Source organism: Catharus ustulatus, chromosome 4 (assembly GCF_009819885.2).
Source record: "Catharus ustulatus isolate bCatUst1 chromosome 4, bCatUst1.pri.v2, whole genome shotgun sequence".
Classification (NCBI taxonomy): Eukaryota; Metazoa; Chordata; class Aves; order Passeriformes; family Turdidae; genus Catharus; species Catharus ustulatus.
Window position 1 is genome coordinate 36,439,708 of NC_046224.1, and position 24,022 is coordinate 36,463,729.

The 24,022-nt window shown below is 39.5% G+C and overlaps 1 protein-coding gene across 1 annotated transcript; it reads left to right on the plus strand.

The window, feature by feature from the left end:
* The first annotated feature begins 199 nt into the window (after positions 1-199).
* Positions 200-24,022, plus strand: LOC116995361 (ADP-ribosylation factor-like protein 8B). Its single transcript, XM_033058037.1, has 7 exons — positions 200-500; positions 4,745-4,825; positions 13,186-13,259; positions 13,622-13,715; positions 16,114-16,181; positions 19,134-19,204; positions 21,901-24,022. The coding sequence occupies exons 1-7, from the start codon at positions 312-314 to the stop codon at positions 21,948-21,950; spliced, it is 627 nt and encodes a 208-aa protein (XP_032913928.1). The 5' UTR covers positions 200-311; the 3' UTR covers positions 21,951-24,022.

Below are 24,022 nucleotides of genomic sequence, written 5' to 3' on the forward strand. Positions count from 1 at the left end.
CCCGGCCCAACCCGGCCCGGCCCTACCCGGCCCAGCCCTGCCCTGCCCAGCCCAGCCCGGCCCAGCCCAGCCCAGCCCGGCCCAGCCCTACCCGGCCCGGCCCGGCCCGGCCCAGCCCAGCCCTACCCAGCCCAGCCCGGCCCCCTCCCCTGTCTGCAGCGAGTGGCGGCGGGAGAAGGGCGGCGGCGCCGTCACGTGAGGCGCTGCCTGGCGCTCGGCTCCCCTCGCAGCCCCGCCGCCGCCAGCCCGGCCGAGCCCCGCTGCCGCCTCGCCTCGCCTCGCCCGGCTCGTCTCGGCTCCCCGGCGCTCCCATGCCCAGCAGCGAAGCGGTGCCGCTGGGGCTGGGCGCCTGCCGCAGGTCGGGGGCGCTGGGCGGGATGCTGTCGCTGGTGGCGCGGCTGCTGGAGTGGCTGCGCTCGCTGTTCTGGAAGGAGGAGATGGAGCTCACGCTGGTGGGGCTGCAGTACTCGGGCAAGACCACGCTGCTCACCGTGCTGGCGGTACGCGGCCCCCGGCCCGGGGCGGGGCGGTGCGGGCCCAGCGGCGGGCCGGGCCGCGGGGTGCGGCGGGCGCAGGGGCCGCCCGGCGGGCGCAGGGGCCGCCGCCCCGCGGCCCTTCCCCGCAACAAGTGCGGGCTTTGCGGCTGAGCTGGTGCCTCCGCCTGCCGTGAGGTCCCGCGGCGATGCGGTGGGATCTGGGGGGATGCGGAGACAGGGAGGGAGGTAGGATGGGGGGGGGCGAGCGGGAGAGAGCATGAGGCGGCTTTTGCATCGTTTGCAACCTCGAGAATTTCACAGCAGAAGGTGAAAGTGTTTTCAGAGGGAGGAAGAAGATGTCTCCTGGGTCTGGCCGCAAAGTGTGCCCCTCTTGGAGCAGATTCATGGGCATGGGCTCTTGCCGTGGTTCAGGTTGGCTTTCCATGTTCAGTGTATTGCAGAATAATATATTGTGCATCCTTCAAGGCCACAAATTTCCCGTTACTGAATTCTCTCCTCCCATCAGTTGCAGCAATACTAATGCCTCCCATAAATCCTCCATAACTCTTCTCTAGCATTCAAGTCTGATTTCAGCATTTCGTTCCTCCACTGGTGATGGCCTTGCAGCCTCTCGAATGCTGACGCCTACCATGACATTTTCACTTCTGTCACCATGCTGAAATACATCCCTCTTCTATGTTTGCCGTGCCTTCCAAACTGCGTTTGGGTCCATCCCAAAGATTTGCTTTCCATCAGAGGATGGAAATAAATGTCACATTTGCTTACCACTAATCATGAAGCTTAGTGAAGCTTTTCTGCAAAGTGGTATCTCTTGTGAGGTGTATTGCAGCTTCAGCTGCTATGACATGAAAATTTCTAGATGTTCTTAAGTCCGTATCGTGAAAAGCTAGCAGATCATGGATCAAAACCATACTGGGAGGTGTGTGGATTATGGTCAGAGAGATTGAGGCAATGAAGACCTGAGTATATGATATTTGTTACTTGCTTTTGTATATGATTAAGGATTGAGGGGGGAAATACGAGATTATGCATTAGTGTGCATGAAGAAGTGGAGAGCAGGAGGAAAAGAAATGACAAGTGCCCAGTGAAAGTATATTTTGGATGACATCAGAAATCAGTGGAATATACCTGTAAGCTGGTATTTAAGCTGATTTGTCAGGCAGGTGATCTTACCAAGATAGGCCTTGGTGCTTCTTATGCCCATTGGAAGTGTTCATTTCCCAAGGGCAGGCCTTGCCAAGGAAAGGGGAAAAGGCATGATAAATTACCTTACTTCTTGGATTGTTATCATGAGCAGAGCAAAGAAGAGCACAGTGGTTCAGAGACCTCAGTGGTGTGTGATGCAGACTTTGTGTGCCCAACTGTTTGCCCACTCCCTTGTACTACTCCACCAATGGAATGGCATTGTAGGTGTTTGTCTCTGTGATGTTATCTTCAACACCAGAGCATACTGTTGAAGTAGAAAGGGCAAACAGATTGGGAGTTCTATGACTAGAGTGGGATGATGAAAACAGCTGTTGCAAAATAGTGGTTACTTAAAATGCAAACTGCAGTGGATCAAGAAAAACATTGGAAATTACAATTTTTTTCACTTTGCAAGAGCACTCAGATCCTATCGTGCTAAGACTGAATAAACACCCTTTGAGACAGTCTCTGCTCTCAAGAGTTTGAGCCATATTTAGTCCTTAGTTACCAATGGAAACCTTGGATAAAGTCACTGCCTTCTACTGTGGATGTGCATTGATGTAATGGAGTAGAATCTGGTCCATGATTGTTGGTATGGTAAGGGGTAATGATGGTGTGCATTATCAGTTCAACATTCAGAAACTTTCAGAGAACATTACAAACTTCTTAGCATTGGTTATTTTTCATTCATGTCAGGAGGTAATTTGGTTTTTATTGAAATACAATAATAAATTTTTTTGCACTTCTTAAATATTCATAAACATAGGCAATTTGTCATGTAAACCTTCCTTAGCAAGCACAGTAGTACAGACTTTTTACTTTATGTTGGTCAGGTGGTTACAACACTTAAAACACAGTAAACAGAGCTCTTGGACTAATGTGGCCAAATAATTGAACCTATTCCTTTCTTTTCTTCACTGTGTAGGAAAATAAAAAATGGTAGACATAATACTTCCTTTGTATCTGGTTCCATTCAACCAGAATGGGGAATTTTTAGAGGAAAAGACTAAAGACCAATGAAGATGATGCTAATTCTTTACATTCTGTCCCCAATATTAGAGGAGTTATGGTGGTTTGGTATTTTTTATTTATTTTATTTTTGTCTTCCAGTTTAGCGTATTACATATGATGTATAATTTGCTGACAGAAGTAGAATTCTGACTTTCTACAGCCTCCTGAGTTAAGTGTCTGGTTCTTCAGGCATTCCTGTCCTTGAGTAATGACACTACATTTTCAGTTTTTATGTGTTCATATATGTTTATATGTCAGTCTCCACAAATATAGGTACTACATATTTTAACAAATTCATATAATTATAGAATCATTAAGATTGGAAAAGAACTCCAAGACCATCAAGTCCAACATTTGACAGAACACCACCCTGTCAACTATGCCATAGCACAAAATGCCACATCCAGTCCATGCTTGAGCACTTCCAGGGATGGTGACTCCCCCATTTCTTGGGCAGACCAGTACCCAATACACAAGAGGGTTTACTGTTGGCTTTGTCTTACTACATCCAGTTTAAAACTTCTGTCAGTGCTGGGTATGTGTATATGTGTGGAACTGCAGGGGCTTTTGTCTTCACTTTTTTTTTTCCTACTGCTGTTGACAAGTTACTGAAGCAGGGAGGAAGAGGTAAAAAAAGGGACAAAATATGGTAAAGATGTATAGCACAGGATTTAGCAAGGAGATTCCTGTAAGGTTGAACAAGAAACTGATGGAAGTTGTTTCTTGTGTGAAGGATCTGATTCCAAACTCCAAAATCTTGTGAGACAATCATAACTGTCAAAAGTTACGCAGCTTTTAAAGCCCCAGATTAAAAATTATTAACCTTATATTCAAACTGGAGGCAGAGTGTGTTCTCACTCTACCACAAACAGGAAAGAGAAAAGTTTCAGAAATTGTGCAGATGCCAGGAATAGCCCCAGAGGGGTAGACTGAGAGCCACATTGCTGTGCAGTGCACCCAGAATTTCTGATCTTCCATTTCTCACATGAGAGGGAATTGACGGAACGTGACTGCATCCTGCCTTGTCCATATGCCCATATTTTCTTCCAAAAAAGAAAAACAACCCAGGCACATGGCTTGATGAGGTAAATATGGGCAGATAGATGCAGAAGGGCAGCGGCAGGCCCAGAAGGTGCTGCTTTCCTTGCTGGATGACTAGAAAAGCAGGATTGCTGTGTTTGTTGCAGAGAGAACCTGGACATCTGTATGGACATAACTAAAATGACGAACTGCCTATGTTATTGTACCGTGTCCAGGAGACACAATAGCTTGTTAATGATGCATTTCCAAAAGGAAAAATGTGTGATGAGTTACCTACTCAGATCTGAGTTGTCTTTATTCTCAAAAGGTGTCTTCTGTGTAGTGGGTAGAAGTCTGTGAAATTCCCATTGGTGTGATGGGAAGTGTCTGTTATGAAAACATTTCTCTGAACCTGGAGGAGGATACTGGGTGTTTATGTTTGGAGTTTATGGTACACTGAGTTAATGCCTTGTGCTTTTCTGTCTTAATGGCATTCTCTTAGCTCTGCAGCAGCATTCTTTTGCTGTCACCTACACTGCAGAAACAAGTCTGCACATAGTACTCTCTGCATGGGTAATCCCTCACTGTTTTTGTATTTGGAGTTAAGCTACTGGTAACAGTAGTTAGAAACAACAGGAAAAAAATCATGGTGTAGTCAGTTTTATAATATTTTGTCATATTGGGGGTAGGACTAGGTGACCGTTGAAGGTTTCTTTCAACTCAAATCATCCTACAGTTCTGTATTTTGGCTGTGCTGCTAAAGGATCAGATGAAGAATTATCTGAAGTCTCGTGGTTTCTGGGGTGATCTTTGTTGCTGAAGAGAATAAAAGATCATTTAAAGGGACTGAAATGAACAGTCTTCCTTGATGTGACAATGCAGTAATTGAAGTGCTGGCTAGTGTTCTTGCTGGAAATTAATGTGATATTTTACAGCATTGTAAAATAACATTTTTTTATATTGCAAATGAGAACCTTTCCTGTATGTATCAACTGTTTTATAATAAATATAATTTTGGTTTTATATTCTAGTCGGGGCAGTTCACAGAAGATATGATTCCTACAGTAGGCTTCAATATGAGAAAAATAACAAAAGGAAATGTTACCATAAAGGTAAGTGTGCATGTTTGAATTAATACAGAGGGAATAAATAATAGAGTAATTTCAACTGGAAATATGAAAGACAGGAAATTTCTTTTAAGATTATAAGGTCCCTTATCTGTTTTTCTAACTCCAGAGTAACTTTTTAAAAAACAATAGTAATACATTTCTCTGTTACATTAATCTGTTTGATTCATTGTATTCTATGCCAGGCAGATGCTTTGTTGCACTTTTCTTAGGAAGATCGTAAAATGTGGAGATACTGAGGTAGCTGAGTTGATTCCTGGGGCTCTATACATCTTCTTTCTTCCCCTTCCCCTCTGCTCCCAACTGTAAGTGAAATCTGGAGTGACTTGACCCCTAACTTAGGTATCTCAGTGGAGAGTGTGGTTTAGCTCACATGTTAGCTATGCTGAAGTAGAACATTGAGCTTAAGTCAGTTATCATGGAACCATCTCTTAGAGCTACAGAGACACATAGGCATCAAAGTAGAGATAAATCACTCCAGTGGCATTAAGGCACTGTCTGTTGTTTATGGAGGGAGCCTGGTTGATTAGTCAGGATGAAATTCACAACTTCTAGCTAAAAATAGGTAAAGGGAATGTAGATTTTTGTCTTGACCTTGACTTTTCCCTCCTTTTCCCTAATATATAAGTTCTTTTTTCCTCAGTTCTTCAGATACTCTTCCTTTGGTTTGGTATGACTCCTAAACCACTGATCAAATTTCGGAGATGCCACAGTCAATAAAAAAGTTACGCATACAACCATAGTTCATAAATAAACCACAGGAATAGGAATTTCCTTTGTTTTTTGTCTTTTGCATAGAAGCGATGAGGCCATGATTGATAGAGAGAAAACATAGGCATAGTTGTAGGGCTGTACCAATGCTGCTGCAGAATTGTTAAATGTAGAAGACAACAGAAAAGTTGTTGATGATTCATTAAACTAGGCAAAAATCTTTTGCTAGTAAGCAGTCATCAAAATAAAGTATTTTTTGAGCCAAGATAGTTCAAGAAGGAACTGACTCAGGGTTGTCTGAGCAAATGATGTTGCAAGATTAAGTTATGCAGAGAAGGTGTGGGTGAGTTTCTGTGGATCTCTTTTTTTACTCTTTGATCTCAAAAGTAATTTTATATATAGTTGTTATAATAGAATTTTTAAGAATAAGGAGATAGTGCTAACATATTAATATGTTTATTAGTTTCAAATATGGTTTTTGGTTTGGAAGCCAGTCTGCACAGGAAGATATCTTGACATGTTCTCACAGTCTCTGTTGCAACAGCATTCAGTGAAAGTGAGGGGTGTATGGGACTATGACTCTTACACTTCAATGCTTATTTCCTTAAAAGCCTGTCAGGATAAACTACTTGCACGTCACTATTCTTGTATCTAGGTCAAAATCTTACTGGTTATTACTAGATAAGGTTTCCAAAATTATTTTACTTTGAGAAAAATTACATCATCTGCTGATTAGTTGATGACTCAAGAATGATGAGCAGGTACCTCTTGCCAGAATCCTTTTATGAGCTATTTGTCGTCCAATAACAAAGGTTCAGTCTAAAATTTTCTTTAATCTTTTTATCCAAACAAAACAAGTAACCCTTCTCATAGATATATTATGATATTCAACTGTCAGCAGTTAAAATTCATGGATAAAGCCTTATTTTACTAAACCCATGAAGTACTTTGAACATGACAGGAATGATGTTTATGCTAAGCAAAGACCTGGCATTGTGTCTGACCTTTTTCAAAGGTTTCAGGGGGCACTACAAACAGAATCAATTAAACTTACTATAAAATTGAGGCTGAGAAATCATCTGGGTCAAAAAGTGATCAAGTGGAAAATTTGCATTCTATGTATAAGATTTATCACTTTTGGAAAAGTAAGTTGTAAACCCAGCAATTAGGTGATACTAATCCTTTATCTGTTTTTTGCTGTACTTTGGGGTAGTCCACTAAGAAGGAAGTACTATGCTGGTGCAGTATCACTGCCTGGTTTCTTTACTTCAGTTCCATCAGCAAATTCTGTACAGTTCCAGAAGGTGGAAAGAACTGAAGCACATGGTCTTCTTTTCTTTCCTCTGATTTTGGTGCTCATTTCCAAAAGCCAAAGATTTAATCTCATTTTTAGTCTCTAATCTTAATATGTAAAAGCATGGTCACGGGCATGCATGTGTGTATGAGTATTTGTCTGAGCCACACTACAAGAAAAACATTGATTTATGCAAATGGAAATGTTTCGTAGGAAGATGCCAGTTTTAGATGTTCCTGAATTGAAGCTAAACCTGTTTAGAATGTCAGCTTTAACCATGATTGTCAAATTTTGACATATCAATATGTTTAGTAACCTGTCACCTGTTATTTCCAAGAAGAGAAGGTAATAAAGGAAGGATTTTACCACACAGTATTTGAAATCTAAGTGGGCAACTTTATATTTTGAGGTTGTGGCTGTGGTATTGAAGTACAGGATGATTTCTACCATTGAAATATTTTATGTACTACAACTTGGAGATCTACTAGACATATTTTATTGGAGTTCATTACACCACTGATGGCTATCTTTTTTTCACTGTCAAAAACATCTGACTGAATGGCTTTGAGATTTTAATTCCAAATAAGTTTTGCGGTTTGCTGAGTAATTTGGCTTTGATTTTTTTTTTTGTTTTATGGATCTGCTTAGTATTAGCAGTCCTTTTGCTTTGGTGAGATTTACTATTCAACAATCTAGACAACAATTAATAAAATGTACTTCAACAAGTCAAGTTTCAAGAACCTCAGAAGACTTGAATCGTGAACTGCTGTTTAAAGTGATTGGGAATATCCAGATAAGCAGCCTTTGGTTCTTGCAGTGATGGTCTTAGAGCAGTCTCAGTTAAAAGGAAATAGAGTACCACAGACATGTGGTGCATACAGATAATGCCACAGATTCATTTCTCTTGCTCGTGCATTTGTTTTTCTTAAAATAGTTTGACCAGGCAGATTCTTCACTTCCTGGCCGTTGTGGTCTGGAGGGAGTGGAGAGCGGGGGACTGGGAACTGACGGGATGGGCTGTGGTCACCCCAGCTGTCACCACTAGATGCCGGTGTCCTTCCACCACACCCTGCACAGCCTGGCTGCGGGAGAGCAAAGCTGTGCTTCTTGCTGCTTGCACTTGGCTCTGATGTGGCAGAGAAGCAGGAGGAAGATACCAGCTCTTTGCATTCCTCTGCCAGCTTCCTGTTTTGCAGCACTCCTGCTCTGGACGGTAGTGTTTTCAGGTCTCTATGCCTCCTCACTGGAGCAGAATCCTCCTGCTTTGTAATGCTTCCTCCTACTATTTAGATTATCTTACCTGTCATATTGTCATTTCAAATGTCATGCAGTAATACAAACCTATGTGTGTACTCTGAGTGTAGCTCCAGCAGTGTTTAACACATACTGGCTGTTCTGTATGACTTGGGTCACTCTGACTTGGGTCACTCTGAAAGAGCTGTGCTGTGTCTGGCCTGATTTCAAGTCAAAGTGGTTATTTCGGTAAAAAATATGTTTTTGCTGGATGTCGCAGTGTTTTATGATAGTTATCTGTAAGGAAGAGCTGTACTGGTGATTTCAGAAGGGCTGTGATCCACAGCAGGAAGCCCAGTTACTAGTGCTAAATCCCAGGGGATTGTTTAGTGTATTCATTAATGACCTGGATTGTGGGACAAGGGTGTACCTTCGAGTTTGCTGGTAGTACAAAACTGGGAAGACTGGCTGGTGCAGCAGAGGGTTCTGTTGCCATCCAGAAGGACCTTGACAGGCTAGAGAAACGGACTGACAGAACCCTTAGGAAGTTAAGTACTTTGCTTTTGTGTCCTGTTTAAAACCCATCTGTTCATCCTTCTAGCGTTATATTTTGTGTCTCTGATAAAATTGCAAATATCCCCTGATCACTTAGAAATACTCTCTCCCATTAAAATGCTTCTGTGCTTGTTGTCAGGAGTTGAAGGTACTTTGTGAGCATTTTGTGTTGCAAGTCTATTTCCAGTTCTTCAGTGAAAATATTATTATTAAATTATGAACGTTGACATGCACATATAGCTTTTTTTTTTAATCTGATGTAAATAAAATGGTTTGTTTAAAAGTTGGACTTAATCATCAGTGAGGAGGGAGAACAGAATTCTTTAAAGGGCCAAGACAGATTTCAAAGAACGTAGTGTTCTAAGAAATATTGCCTGCAGAAAATGTAACCACCTTGCACATTTTTTTTACTGTAAGAATAACTATGAGGACATTTTGTATATATAGGATAAGTATTCTAAAGTAGTAAGATAAGTAGGTACTACAAGTTAGGCTGTATAGATTTTTATATGCAGGACAATTTATTAAGAAGATTGAGGTTATTAGTTTGTTTTATTCTTCTGTTTATTAGGCAAAAAAGATGGATTTTTTGATTTAAGATTTCAGTCTAGAATAGGGGATTGTTTAGGATTTGTCCTCGTGAGCTTAGCCAGGTAGGTGGTAAGTAACCCAGCCTAAGCCAGTTGTCTGAACTTGCTGGGGAGCAATGGTGCTTTGCAAGAATGGTTCACCAGGTAGACAGGGTGGGTGAAGCAAACAGAATAATTTCCTGCTGTGGGTGCCGTCTGAGCACTTCAGTAGCCAAAGAAGGAATTATGGTCACCTGGATTAATTGCCTAAATTTTAGGGGATTGGAGTTGTCCCATGTTTCCAGTTGTTCCCTATCATTACACACTGAGTTGGGTATGAATGCAATGACTGCTTGCTGTGGGTATGTGAGCTCATTGGTCACATCTTAGGCTTGTCCATGTACATTGTGGTGGACAGTGTGGTGGATGTTACTGGTGCTGCCTTATTCTGCCCAAATACTCCCCTCTGCTTGACAAATTCCTCATCTGTTTAGGTTAGATTTTCTGGCTGATACTTTCTGCATACTTCCAAAAGGAAAGATATATTTCAGAGTTGAAATATTTGTAGTGTTGGAGTCATCTTCCAGGTTGAGATGTCTGCATGTAAACAGCTATATGTCTGCACTGAGGCTTAAGCTCTTTTAAAAGTCAGACGAGCTGTAGTCAGTACTGTCAAACCTAGAGCATAATTCTGTCATCCTAAACAAGATGTTATATCTGATCAGCTGAGAGGCTGTCTAGACTTTGCTGATTACTGTGAGACTGAAAAAAGCCATGTAACATGGCATCTAGAAAACACTTTTCCTGCAACTTTCTGATGAACCATCAAGCCTTCCCACAATATGAGCTAATTTGAAGAAACACAGCTAGAGTGTTAATGAACCTTCCTGGAATTGAAAGCTTTCAAAAATCTTTGAACTTATTCATGTGCATTTTTGCTCAACTGTCATGCTACAGCTTTGTGCAAAAGTGAAGGATCAGCTCCTTAAATACAGCTGATAGCTACGGTCTTAAGGTGGAGTCTTAGATCCTCCTGAAATAACTGGAAAGAGATAAATCCCAAGTTTCGACTTTTAGAAGAATTTGATATATGTCAGGTAAGTATATGGAGTGGTTTTGTCATGTTGATCTAGTTTACAGATTAAAACACTGCACAAATTAATGACAGTGTAGACCTGCAAGTATAGTAAGAATTACTACACTATAGGAGTAGATAGGTACAAATAAACCACTGATGTTAAAATGCAGTACCAACAAGATACATGCCTTTGAGATTGAGCCTGAACAAGAAGTCCTTGAGATTTTACTGTGGGGCAATGGTACCATGTATCAAAGAAACTTTCTCTCAGTTTGGTCGTTCTGTAAGCTTTTGCTGATTCTTAAAATCAACTGATTTTAGTCAAAATTACTTTTTAAATATTATGAAACTTTATTCCTGTGGGGCCAGTAAAAGCCATGGGAGAAATTTGAAGACCAACGTCTTTTTAAAAACAGCCAGACAAAGTAAACTTCTTTATATAGCTGGCTGTATATTTAGCTGTTAAGTTTTAGTCTCCTGCCTATCCCCATTCATACCCAGAACATACTTTTTTACCGGTGTAAAATACTGGAAAGCAAAAATAGTTGATATACAAAAATGCAAGACTCATGCAAGAAAACTTCTTTAACACTAAGACTTCTCTCCTTTCCTTCATGGGTACCTCTTGTATTCTGTCTGTTCAGTTGTGTACTGTGAAAATGATTTGGTGCAGCACTTTGTGTTTTGTATTAAGTAGTTGAATCTTTCATTGGCTATTCTATATAATAAAGAGTATTAGAAAGTTACTATTAAAATCATTTTGATCTCAAAGGGAAAGAGATGAGGATTTTTTTTTTTTATTTCATACATTTATTTCTTTTCCATATTTCAGATCATTATTACTGTACTGATGCAAACTTGATTCCAAAGCACCTAGTCTTTATTGTGTCCTTCATGTTGTAGTTTAATGAATAGCTGTAAGCCTGATTAGGGATACTGACTGGAAATGACTTATCTTTCCATTGTTTCAAGGTGACTTTTTCTCCTAATGTGAGTAATCTTGTTCTGCAGTGCAATTTAATACCGTAAGATGTAGTATATCATCAAGCAAGGACAAAACCAGTATTTTTTATCTTGTATTATTTATTTTGTAATTAGTCCAGGCTACATAATCTTGTAGATTTTCATGGCTATCAGAATTCCAAAAATCTAATGACTACTAGCTTACCCTATTATCTTTCCCTTTTTTCCTCTGGTCTCCAAAGAAAACAATTTTGTTTCTTTTTTGAGGCACACAGAAGAGCACCAGATGGCTTTGGATAGTTTCAAGGTCTTGATGAGTTATTGGAGTAATTAGTGTTGGTGGGCGTTCTGTCACCTAACCGTACTGCTCAACTGTGCTCATCACGTTCAAGCTTTTAAAGCGTAAAGGTTTATTTTGCTAAGGCCTTTGATACAGTGCTTCAAATGTCAGTACAGATAATAATTGATACCCACTTCATGGTCAGAAGCTCTTTCATGTGTAAAATTTTTGATCTTATTCAGGCGATCAAAAAGCACTCTACATTTAGGCGATACGATGATTTTATGTTGGAAGGAGTGGTAAGATATCAATCAGGGAATTATTTTAATGGTGAATTGGGAAATATTTCTTTCTAAAATATGAGTACAAGATATTGAAAATTATACATAAATATGATTCACAGGCTGTGAAATTAAAAAAATATAGTGGACATTAATTGAAAAAGGCCTTATCTCAGGGGTGAAGTCTTGGTCTTTTGTGCAAAACTTTGTTGCCACAGCAGGCTTAAGTTGGATTTGTAGTGTAAAATGTTTATAGTGTTGTGAGGACAACTCTTAAAAAATTTTTTTTCTGTATATATTGCTACCAAATTTAGTTTCTTCTGTAATATGTATACCTCCTAGATCTGGTATACAATATATATTGTTTTGATAGCTAAATCTGCTTAAAAATAAGAAATAATTGCTTCTCTTTGTCCTTGGCAGAGGAACAAATCCATTACTTTAATTTTTCAGTGTTCATCACTGTCTTAATCTGTGTGTCACTTGCAACTGTCTTTGGATGTAGCTGTAACAGATGGCCTGCATGATGTAGATATGTTACCTGGTATTTTGATCAGAGAAACAGTTTTGAGACAAGATATTGTCATCCACCAAAAATACTATTTTTTTTGCAAGTAAAGCAGAATATGTAACTCCTGTAGAGAAAAATAGTATGTTAATGTTTTAATAAATAAGAATTTTATGGGATTACTGGACACTAATAGCATGTGTAAGTATTTATGAGTTTGGAGCTTTTATAACATCACATGCAGAATTTGAGCTTTCTTTCTTCAAGAAGCACTGCTTAATTACTTCAGGCCTACCCATACTATTGTTTCTTTTCTGGTTCTGGTTAATTAATCCATGTGTCTTTTAAAGCACATTTGTTGAACCAGTGGGAGAGCTATGGAGCTGTTGGAGCTCCTTGGATTGGGGAGTATCATCCCCTATGTGGATTCAGTCTCCTCTCCTACCAGCTCTTTGTTTATTTACTATCTGTCTTTATCCTGTTGATACATTTTGATACATAAGCTCTGGTGTCCCTAGCCACATTAAAAATTAACCTGTGTGACTGTTTCATACAATGATGGTACTCTTTTTTGTTTTGTGACTGCATTTGCAATAATTCACTTCAGTATCTGAGTAAGACTTTTCTGTTAGTGAGTGGGAAAGGGTAATATTCTCCAAAAGAACATTTGGAGCTTTAGGTGTCGCAGGCCTGACTTTTGTGAATGTGCTTGTCCCCCATCCATCAGCTGGAAGGGGTCAAGAAGACCTTTTAATAAAATTTTGGAATTGGCAATACAACTTGCATGCTGCATGTAAGAGTTAATTTATTCTGTTGAGTTAGGACTATGTCATCAAAAACTATTTTGGGGCTGGAGTGTTCTTACCTTTTCAGGTGTGGGACATTGGAGGACAACCAAGGTTTCGAAGCATGTGGGAGCGTTACTGCAGAGGAGTCAATGCAGTTGTGTAAGTTTACTTTTGTATGCTGTGCAATATGTATTATTATAAAATTAGGCATTACATTGTATATAAATAAAATAGATGTTTTTCTGTCCATGTCCATCATATAAGAAGACCCGATACATTAAAAGTAGTGTGTTGTCCACATACAGCAACCCAGACATGTAAGTAATTGCATATTCCAGGCCATTTTTTCCCCACAGGCTATATTTAACTCTGTCTTCCTATATCAACAAATGCAGGCTTATACAACTTTGGATTTTTCTAATGCTCTTGTCAATATCAACATATTTATCACATTTCGGGTGTTTTAATGCAAATTTCTGCAGGTAATGGTCAATACAGTAAATAACTATTCTTTGTTGCAGTTACATGGTGGATGCAGCAGACTTAGAAAAAGTAGAAGCTTCAAAGAATGAGCTACATAGTTTGATAGATAAGCCACAATTGCATGGAATTCCAGTAAGTATTTTCATTATTATTCTTACCTGCATGTTCACAGTGTGGCCTAAATCCTCATGAGTTGGTCCATCTGGTCTCTTGAAAGTTATATATGATGCAGTCTTGATACATTGAGTACTTTTAGAAAAATTGTGAATTTTTTTGTAACACTCAACAACTTATGAGTGCATTGTGTTTGTACATTTTCTTGGGTAAAGGTCAGAATGGATTTTGAAAAAATGTGTTTTCACGTGTGGCATTATCAGACTTCCAGTCAGTCCCTTGTTGGCTGAGTTTCAGCCAATGACCCAGGTATGTTTCTGGCAGTGTCTTACAGCACGTGAGATCAATCTTTCTGCAGGTTGGCAGACAGTAACATCAAGTAGTGTCCTCTGCCTCCAGAGGTGGAGTAGGAGCTTGGCTTTTTATGTGTCCTGGCTTTTTCTTGACTTAGTATTTCAAACTAAATTGTGTGGAAAAAATGCAAATATACATCTGTTCTCCAGTTGGAAGTGTCAAAGAATAGTGTATTCCTCGAAGTTCTAATGAGGAATATGAAGATGGAGACTAATGTTGTTTATTTAAATGTAATCTGCCAATTTAGGAATCCATCAGATTATCACTGATCTTTATGTTGACACCACCAAGCAAGAGTTCATACCTTGATTATAAGAAAGAAAACCATAGTACATACAAAAGAGGAAGAAGATGCTCACAACTTGATGGCTCTTCCTTGGTCCCTTTTTTGTAGGCAGTTACTTGGACACTTGGCCACTACAGGTAATCAAAGTTACCTGAGGGAGAGTGGACAGTGTAAGGACTTAAAGAGTGCAGTTCAAGTGTGTCGAAACACTTGTCAAAGCCACAGAAGGAACTTCCCATAAGATAAGCCACCAAAGCAGGAACTTGAGATAAGCACAGATGCCGCAGTAGGCAGGAGCTAATTTTAGGCCTAAAGGAGCTGAAGGTTCAGTTAGTATCTGGTCATGCTACCCATCTCGATGTTGCTACTACGGCAAACTGTGGGAAAGGAAGTATTTGTACACTTGCCATCAGCTATGGGCATGGCATCTACACCCCGTGGATATCTGGGACTTGGTCTGTATAAAATGGTACCTCCAGTATACAGTCAGTTTTCTCCTCTCTCCCTCCTCTCCTCCCACTATTCTCAAGGGAGAGTTTTTCAAGTGATTCTCCATTTTTGTAATAAGGTTTGCTATTGTTGTTGTGGTTTTGTATGTTAATTATCTGTTGAACAAATCCTACAGAAATCTACGGTTAGGCTGTTCATGGGGAGTGTCATTGCCTGTCCTTTGCATTCTCTTTATGTGCTTTTTTGCTTCTCACTTTTTCTTACTGAAAGGATTGGTCTCATATCTTCAGTAGTATTTAATTAAGTTCCTTACCTTTTATATGTTATAATATCACATTCCAAATGCCCAGTCGTCTGAACTGCACAGTAATTTCCAAGGTGTGGTGACATACTTTTTACTTACATTTATTTCATACGTAGTAATTAGTATTTAACTTCCTTCGATTTATTGTACTCAGAATTTGTTACTATAGGTTTTAGACCAACTTTATTAATCTAGACTGCAAGTAATGAGTTCAATATGTTCCAGATTCATGGGATATAATGGGACAGTCTTTACTTAGAATTGTAGCACATGTGGAAAACAATAATGCAATCATAACTAGAAAATCATCCATTGCTTACTTTATCTTGGAATGTGCTCAACCCATTTATCTGACCTTCATTTATACTTGAAGTCTTAAAAAAGGAGCTGTGAAGTTCCAGCCTCTTGTTTGATAAATTTTCTGCATTTCTTGGACTTAATTCCTAGTGGCTGCCTTTCAGATTTCTACCATGGATGCTCAGATTGGAGAGAGAGCTGGCTGGTGCTTAGGTGATACTTAGTTCAGAGGCTGAGCTGTTCAGTGCATCAGTGTTAAGCAAGGGAGCAAAAAAAAAACATAGAGAGAACTTTGTCTGGGTCTTCAGGACCAGTCTCTGCTGCTGAGGCCCTGCTTTTGATTAACATCAGTCCGGTCCTCTGAATGGAATATCCTTCAGTGGCTTGAGTGGTATCCTTGTGATGGGTGCTCTCTTCCGCATTTCTTTGCATTTAATCTGACACCATCCTATAGTGCCATCTAGATTCACTTCCAGAGGAGACTTCTGATACTAGTACTCTCAGAAATAATTTGATCCAGTTTTCAGAGAGTATACATCCAGCATCTGGCCCTGACTAGGAACAGGATTTCCATGATATTCCCACAGTCATTGGTCATTTTGACTATGTCCTCTGTTAGGTTCTAGATAGCTGCAAGATCCAGAATAACGCCAACAAAAAGTTACAGACAAAACCAAACTTTCGTTGCTCCTGGATTTAATATGTATATGAATTATTTCTTTCAGGTGTTAGTTCTTGGAAATAAACGAGACCTCCCAGGTGCACTGGATGAGAAGCAGTTAATTGAGAAATTGTAAGTAGCTGCTTATGTAAAAAACGGAGACACTGAAGTTTGATACGTAAATATTGGTAGTCTATGGCAATAACTGGCTATAAAATATGTTATTTTACGTTCTCAGATATTCCACTTTGAGCTCTGCTGGTGCCTGATGTAGTGATCTAGGCTGATAACTGACTGCAGTAGATTTGAATCTCTCTTAATTGTTGTTTGGTTGTGTAAAGTTATTTCAGATAATCCTGTTTTCCCATCACTGAGAATGGAACTGCTATGGATAGTGAAAGGGTCGTTTTGACTTCTCACAGTACAATGCAGTGTCAGTTTAATGCTTGAATGGCATTTGAAGAAAACCGTATCAATCTAGTGTTGGTAAATTTAAGCAAGTTAGGTATTTTTGCCATATATCCAAAGCATAACTTAGGGATTACTGAAACTAACAAATCGATGTGTAGTAAACGTAATTGTAAAGAAAATACACAATTTTGTAAAAATGACCAGTATAGCACAAATTTTGTAAAATAGGATTCACAAGTCACATTATTTTAATTAGTAGAAAGTGAAGTGAAGTTTTGGTATAGTAAGAGTGATCCAAAGACTGGATAACTACAGAATAGCTAAAGTTGGAAGGAATCTTGAGGTCACCTACCTGCTCAAGCAGAGACTTTTGCCCCTTGACGCAGATTGCTCTGGACCATGTCCAGACAGCTTTTGAACATCTCTGAGGATGGAGACTTTGCAGCCTCTCTGGGCTACCTTTGCTAGTGCTTGGTCACTCTCAGAGGTAAAAAGTGTTTCTGTGTGTCCAGAGGGAGCTTCCTGTGTTTCAGTTCCTGGCCATTGCCTCTTGTCTCATCACTGGGCTCCATCTTCTTAACAGGATCCGTTCGGATTTTTGTACATATTAATAAGAAGTTCACTAAGCCTTTTCTTCTCTGGGCTAAACAGTCCTAGCTCTTCAACCTTTCTTAGTATGTGACTTGCTCTAGTTCTTAATTATTTTAGTCATCCTTTACTGGACTCTATCCCTTAGATTCATATCTGTCTTGTACTGATGGTCCACAGCTGGTCAGCTGGTGCTGAGTAAAAGGTGAGGATCACCTCCTTCAGTCTGCTGGCAGCACACTTACTGCACCCCAGAATACCATTAGCATTTTTACCTCACTGCTTCATGGTGTTCAACCTGGTGACCTGCCAAGACCCCCATGTCCTTTCCTGCAAAGCTGCATTTCAGTTGGCATCTGACATGCCCTGGTGCCTGAGATTGTTCCTCCCCAGGTGTAGGACTTTGCACTTCCCCTTCTTGAAGTGCATGAGGTCCCTGCCAGCGCTTTTCTCCAGCCTGTGAGGTCCCTCTGGGTGGCAGCATCAATCCACCTCACCATCTGTGCATCCAACCCATACTTCCTTAGCTTGTCTGTGAGGATATTATGGAAGGCACTGTCAAAACCTTATTTCATCTACCAAACTGTAAATTTCATTGTAGAAGGTTTTTGAGTTGGTCAAGCATGATTTCCCTTGTATAAATCCATGCTGACTACTCCTGGTCACCTTCTTGTCTGTCACATGCCTGGGAATAGTTTCTAGGATTAGTTGTGTCATCACCTTCCCAGGAATCAAGGTGGGGCTGACTCATGTACTTCCCCAGGTCCTCCTTTTTCTGAAGAGTGACATTTGCTTTCCTCTACTCTTAGGCACCTCTCCCAGTTGACATGATTGTTCGAAGTGACCTCACAATAACATTGCCAGTTCCTTTATCACTTGTAGGTGCATCCCACCAAGGCTGATGGATTTCTCTATGTCAAGTTTGCTTATTTATTCACTGATCTGATCCTCTTCCATCAAGGGTACAAATTCTTTGCTCTTAATTTACTTGTGATCTCTGGGGCCCAGGGTTCCTGAAGGCTAATCTTGCTAGCAGAGGCAGCATTTCAATATGTAACCAGGTCCCCTGTCTCATCATTCAGTATTTTCTTATGTCTTCTGTTTGTCACTTCCTAGTTTTCTTTGACATCCCTCATGGTACCCAACTTCAGCTGGGCTTTGGCTGATCTACCAGTGTCTCTACATTTTTGGACAGTGTTTTTTTATTCCGCCAGGATACCTGTCTCTGCTTCGACCTTCTATATGTTTCCTTTTTATTACTGGATTTTGCCAAGAGCTTATTGTTCACCCACTTAATGCCTTTTGGCTTTTTTCCCAGGCTTGTTAGGATAGGTTGTTCTAAAGTTTGGAGATGAGCTTTGAAGATTAACCAGCTTTCTTAAGGCCTTCTTTGCTACAGGGCCTAACTTCATGGGACTTTTCCCTGAAGAGGCCATGTCTGCTCTCCTGAAGTCCAGGGAGGTCCCTATTTGTACTAGAATCTCTTGTATGGTCTTCAGACTTCTCAGTGTCTTCACTTTGCACCGGCTTCAGGAAAATGTTTTGTGCATGTCTTTGTCACTTGTGTGAGGATAAATAAATGAAAAAATAACAAAGATAACGAAGTGTTCAGAAGCTCTGAGGGGGATTGGAGAATTCTCAGAAAGAAGTTGATTAAGAATCAGATTCTTCCTAAATGTAGCGGCATCCTTTCAGCAGGAGTCAGATCTGATATATTAAGTATGATATAGTAAACATCCTAAAGACAAATGGTGTGATCATTTGAATAGATATTTTATTATGATTTACTGGAGAAAAGGGTGAAAGATAAGACATGGGTAATACTTGGTTGTGACCACAAAACATTATTTTTAGCTTATGGATTTTTCTGGTTTTATTTCTCACTGTTACACTGACCTAATGAGAAATTCAAATTTTTTTGAAGTGAACTTTATAACCTTTTTGTCCTTGCAGTTTAAGAAATGTGTGGTTTTCTGTGTGCAGTGGCATATTTTAAGAATTTAACATCTGAGAATAAAATTGAACCCACTGAGTAAAAAGCAGAAAACATATAATTTCATGGAAATTTCCTTTTTGTTCCTGTAGAAACCTTTCAGCTATTCAAGACAGAGAAATCTGCTGCTATTCTATTTCCTGTAAAGAGAAGGATAACATAGGTAAGCTGCTTCTAGTGTCATCAGTGTATGCTTTGTACTTTGGATCAGATCAGGTTTGAACATCTACCTCCACTATATTATTGAAGATCTCAATTTAGATTGAAAGATATTTTGCAAATATTGTATGTGACCATATTTGTTTCAACATAGAATTATGTGTAATTTTAAAAAACACTTGTAGAAGTATTTAGTTCCATGAGAAGTTAATTTGACAGGGACCTTGGAAAAGCATATTTAAAGCTTGGAATAATTGAATCCTTTACAAGAAACCTGTGTTACTTTTGAGAAAAAAGTAGCTGCATATGGAGGCCTTCCAGTTATTAGATGATCCTAAAAAACTTCGGTGATTTACTCCATACACAGTTTTATTTGCTAAGCAGGTTTTATGTGCCTGTGGCTGTTCCTTGAACTGAGGGATGGGTGCTTTTTTTCAAGTGGAAATGTAATGAGTGTATCCTGTAGTCAGTGAAGATCTATCCCCATGAACTTGTCTTCCATCTGCATTTGCTTTGTGCATTTTCCACTCTCTCCTGTCTTCTACTTTCCTGTCCCTTTTCTCTGTCATGTTCTGCCATTCCCTTCCCTCCATAGGGCAGGAGGAAGGGATGAAGCACAGGCTGAGCTAGCAGCAGCAGCAATTGTCTGGGGGCATGCTACCTCTGTGCCACCCTTCTTTGTGTGCTGCTGATACAAGTGGTGCTGGATGGAATGGGATCTAGCCTGGCTAAGTATTTATAGCTGCTATGCAAGGACACCTGACTTGATAGAAGAACTGGGCAGCTCTGTAGGGCTCAGCTGAGTGAGAAACTGTGAAAGTGGGAATAGGAAGAAAGCCACTTTCTCAGAGCAGCAGGGGAAATTTCCAGGCTACAAAGAGAGAACCAGGTGATGGTGAAATGGCACCTGGACTTCAGTGAACTGGAGGAGATTTCAGATGTGTGCAGAGATGTGTTAGGCAGTGAGGGCATCTCCTGGAAGTGGTGCACATGACTTGGGTATGTTAGTTTGAAGGAGACCAGACCCATGTTTGCTGCAGTTTGGGGTGCAGCTGTTACCTCTGAGTGAGGGAGATGCACAGAATGTGCTGCTACACTGGGGAAGATTAGACTTCAGGAGATAAGGACTGTAGAAGACAACACAAAGTAATTTCAGTAGTTGAATGGCAGTGAGCGTGATCAAGGTTTTAGAAATGCTGTGCTTGGTCCTCATCAAATTGGCAAGGCTGCAGCAGAGATTCTTAAAAGTGGGATTTTGACTGGAAACTAGTAAAAAACCAGTGTAATTTCTGAAAGAATCATAGAGAAAATATATTTTAGTCCCAGTCCATTTATCTGGATGCCCTGGAAGAGAAAAGCATGCAACACAAAGCATGCTAAAATTTGTATGAAAGAATGATCATTAATGTAGAACAGTGTAGATCACTTACTTGTGGAAGTTCTGGGATTAGTGATGGAAAAGACTCAAATCCTAACTGAGACTTGGTCAGGTATCTTCCAGTGTAATACTGTGCCTAGAAAGAGTGGCCAAGCTCTTGAGTATTTGCCAAAATAAAATAAAAAATGGGAGCACACTGCGTATACCATTTGGGACTGTGTGGGCATTGTTGAAGTACCATGTGCTGTATATTGTGGAAGACCTTGAGAAAAGAGGTTGGGCAAGAAGCTAGGGAGACCAAAGGGCTGGAATGTACCATTTATAATGAAAGACTGTTATGCTGTCTTACTAAATTGATGAAATTACTAGTCTGTTAAGGAGAAGACTGGGAGCTGTCTTCTGCTTCTGTGTTTTTGACTGATGTCAGTGCAGTTGAATGAGATGATACTGGTTTTTCAGCAAACTGCAGCCTAGCTAACTGGTCTCATCAGGAGATGTAGGTATAAGGCTGCCAGGTACTCTGTCCTGAGACACTGTGGAAGATAATTACATAATTATTAGCTTGGTATAAGTGCAGTGGGTTGCTTTTTTTCTGCAGTCTCAGTGTCTAAACTGGTCTGCAAGGATATTCATGGAGTGCTGTCTTAAGACAAATATGGCAACAAATTTCAATTTGAGGGCTAGAGCTGCTGCTGCCCCTTGACGTCCTTCCTGCCTTCCTGACAGATGTTACTGCCTTGAGGCAAAAACATCTAATCTGCTCATGAATCAGTTTGTGAACTGCTGCAGTTTTCAGCTCAATGCATTGGATTGCATCAGGAAGGGTGCCAATTTCACCTATCAAATTTTAGTCCAGTGTTGCATGTCTTTCAGAGACCTTGGACTCCTACAACCTACCTAAATAACTTCTTAATATATTGTGAGATGTTTGCCCTTCTCATTCCTTCTGTTTGTGTATTTGCCTTTGTTCTCACACAGCATTTCATTCTAGTGTGAATTTTACAGTTTGTTTTATGGTCATCTTAAATCTTTGCTTTTTCAACAGTTCGTTATCTATGGCTTAGAGAACCTGATCTCAGTCATCGTATTTCAAGAATACAAAATGCACATGATTTAAAAACATACAAAAATTTAAAAATACCTAGAAAAAAGCCATCTGGAGTTTGAAGTTCTGAACTTTACTTATGTATGAAATGGGAACTGGGGTTTCTGGGTTTTCTTTGGCTGAGGCTTTTGTATTTGTATTAACCTGCTGGTGTTGTGCTTCTACGGTCTGCAAGCAGGCTACTGAGTTTCTTATTTTGTTTCATCTATCCTGGCAGACATAACATTACAATGGCTTATTCAGCACTCCAAATCAAGAAACTGTTGAAGAAACTTTTGCTGAAGATAACTCTTCCCCAATCACTTTGACTCCTATCAGCTATACACACTGAAAAGATAAGGAATGCAACTGTCTATACTACCAGGAATCACTGTGGTCATATTTGTTAACAGAAGTAAATCTGACTTGTAACTTGTCTGTCTATTTTGATTTTTTCTTTTTTAAATCCAGATATTTGTCTGCCTAGGTGAAATTCCTGAACGCCTTAATACAAGACTGGAAGAAATCAGTAATTTTTTGAGCTGAAATGTTTTGAGTTTATGCATGCAAATTGTCAAATAAATAGTAATTTTTTTCTAATTTGAAACTGAATAAATTGTGCAGTGAAAACAAATGACTGGGTTTTTTTGAATGTAGCATATAATTATTCACACAGAATGTCTTCCCTCTGAACACATGTTGTTAAGTACTAATAATAAATTAAAACTATAATTAAGAGCTTCTTATTTGAACAAAATGCTGATATTCAGAACACTTCCACATTCTCTGGAAAAAAGTTATTTACGAAGTTATGTGTCTTTAGTAACTTAGCTTTTCCAGTAATTCCCTAATGTGAATTATTCATATGAATATTCTTTTGGAATTGAAAAATAAAACATTCTAGACAATTGTGTCCTTCTTTATTGGGAAAGGAAAGAATCTGGAATTGTAGTGGATATTTTTCTTTCTTAATCAGAGTGAAATAGCGAGCAGGTGCAATCATGTGCATCTTCTCTGATGTTATTAACCCCAAAATTAATGGATTTCCTAAGTATTTTTAATGTAAATGAAATGGTGTTTGTGGACTACTCTGTCCATTCCTGAACCTTTAGAATTTTCAAGTATACAAAATAAAATAGCTGGGATCTGAAGTAGGATTAGTTCTATGGAAACAGATTAAAGAAGCAGTTCACTTTTTAAATTTTGGTGCTTCTCTAACATCTTACAGATACCTTCTTCCAATTGCTCTTTCACTTAGATGAGCTCTCTGATGGGAACTTTTCTGTGAGTATGGAAATTTTATTACATATCGTAAGTTCATGTCAAGAAACAGTAGACAGGCACTCAGTGGCCAGGGGTTTCAAGGACACGTGCAGATCTAAGAGGGAGGAGGTCAGGCATAGTGTTCTAAAGACACTATAAATCAATTGATTGCTATAGTATTGAAAGGGCTATAAGTCATTTATGCAGTTCTTGCACTTAGGTACATGAACTATAGAAATAACATTTTTTTGTCACTTCTATTTGAGGGTACTTTTAGGCTACTGGCTCTGATAAGCTGCTAAGAACATACGGCATAGACTTGATAAAATCTTTCTTGAGTGTTATGGGAATGCTACTACAAATTGTTGATAATGTTTGCAGTCTCACCTGCAGAGGTGTAGCTACAGAGGCTCATTGTTCTGTGGTAGCATGAAAATAATTTGACTAAGTGCTAAGTGCTCTGTACATAAATAAGAGGTGGATGCTCCTGAAAGGGGATGTTGCAAATGACCTTCCAAAATCTGAGAAAACGATCCATCTAGTGGCAATTTGTATGGTGAAAAAACAGCACTTGGTGACAAAGGTGATGAATTTCAAATGCTCTTGTTGCTCATGGACTTTTGAAGGAGTAGAGCCATTGTAAAATATACTGGAATTGCACTCACTTGAGGGAAATAGAAAAGGTAGAAAACTCTCAGAATCTATGTGAAAATAAAACTCAGAGTAGAAGAATGCAAGAATACCAATATCCAAGGACAAGAAACAATAAGGCTGTGTTTTTAAGCTGTGTAGAGATGGGCCTTAGAAAATATGTTAAGCAAGAGAATAGAAAGATGTAAGTTTAATAATGAAGCTTTATCCATTGATTTTAAGCTAACCACAAGCAAGCATTGTAAAAAGCAAGGTGTACGTGTAACTTCAGTATCTGGCTTAAGCAAATGCCTGTAAGCTTTTAACAGTATTCTGTTGCCTCAAAATCTTTTTAAAATACTTTGTAATAATTTTGGCTGTTGTTGTGGTGAGAGCTTTTGCCATCTCCCGTGTCTCACCCTGTAATGAGGCTGATGTGCTGAAATAAAAGCTCTAAGATTGCCATA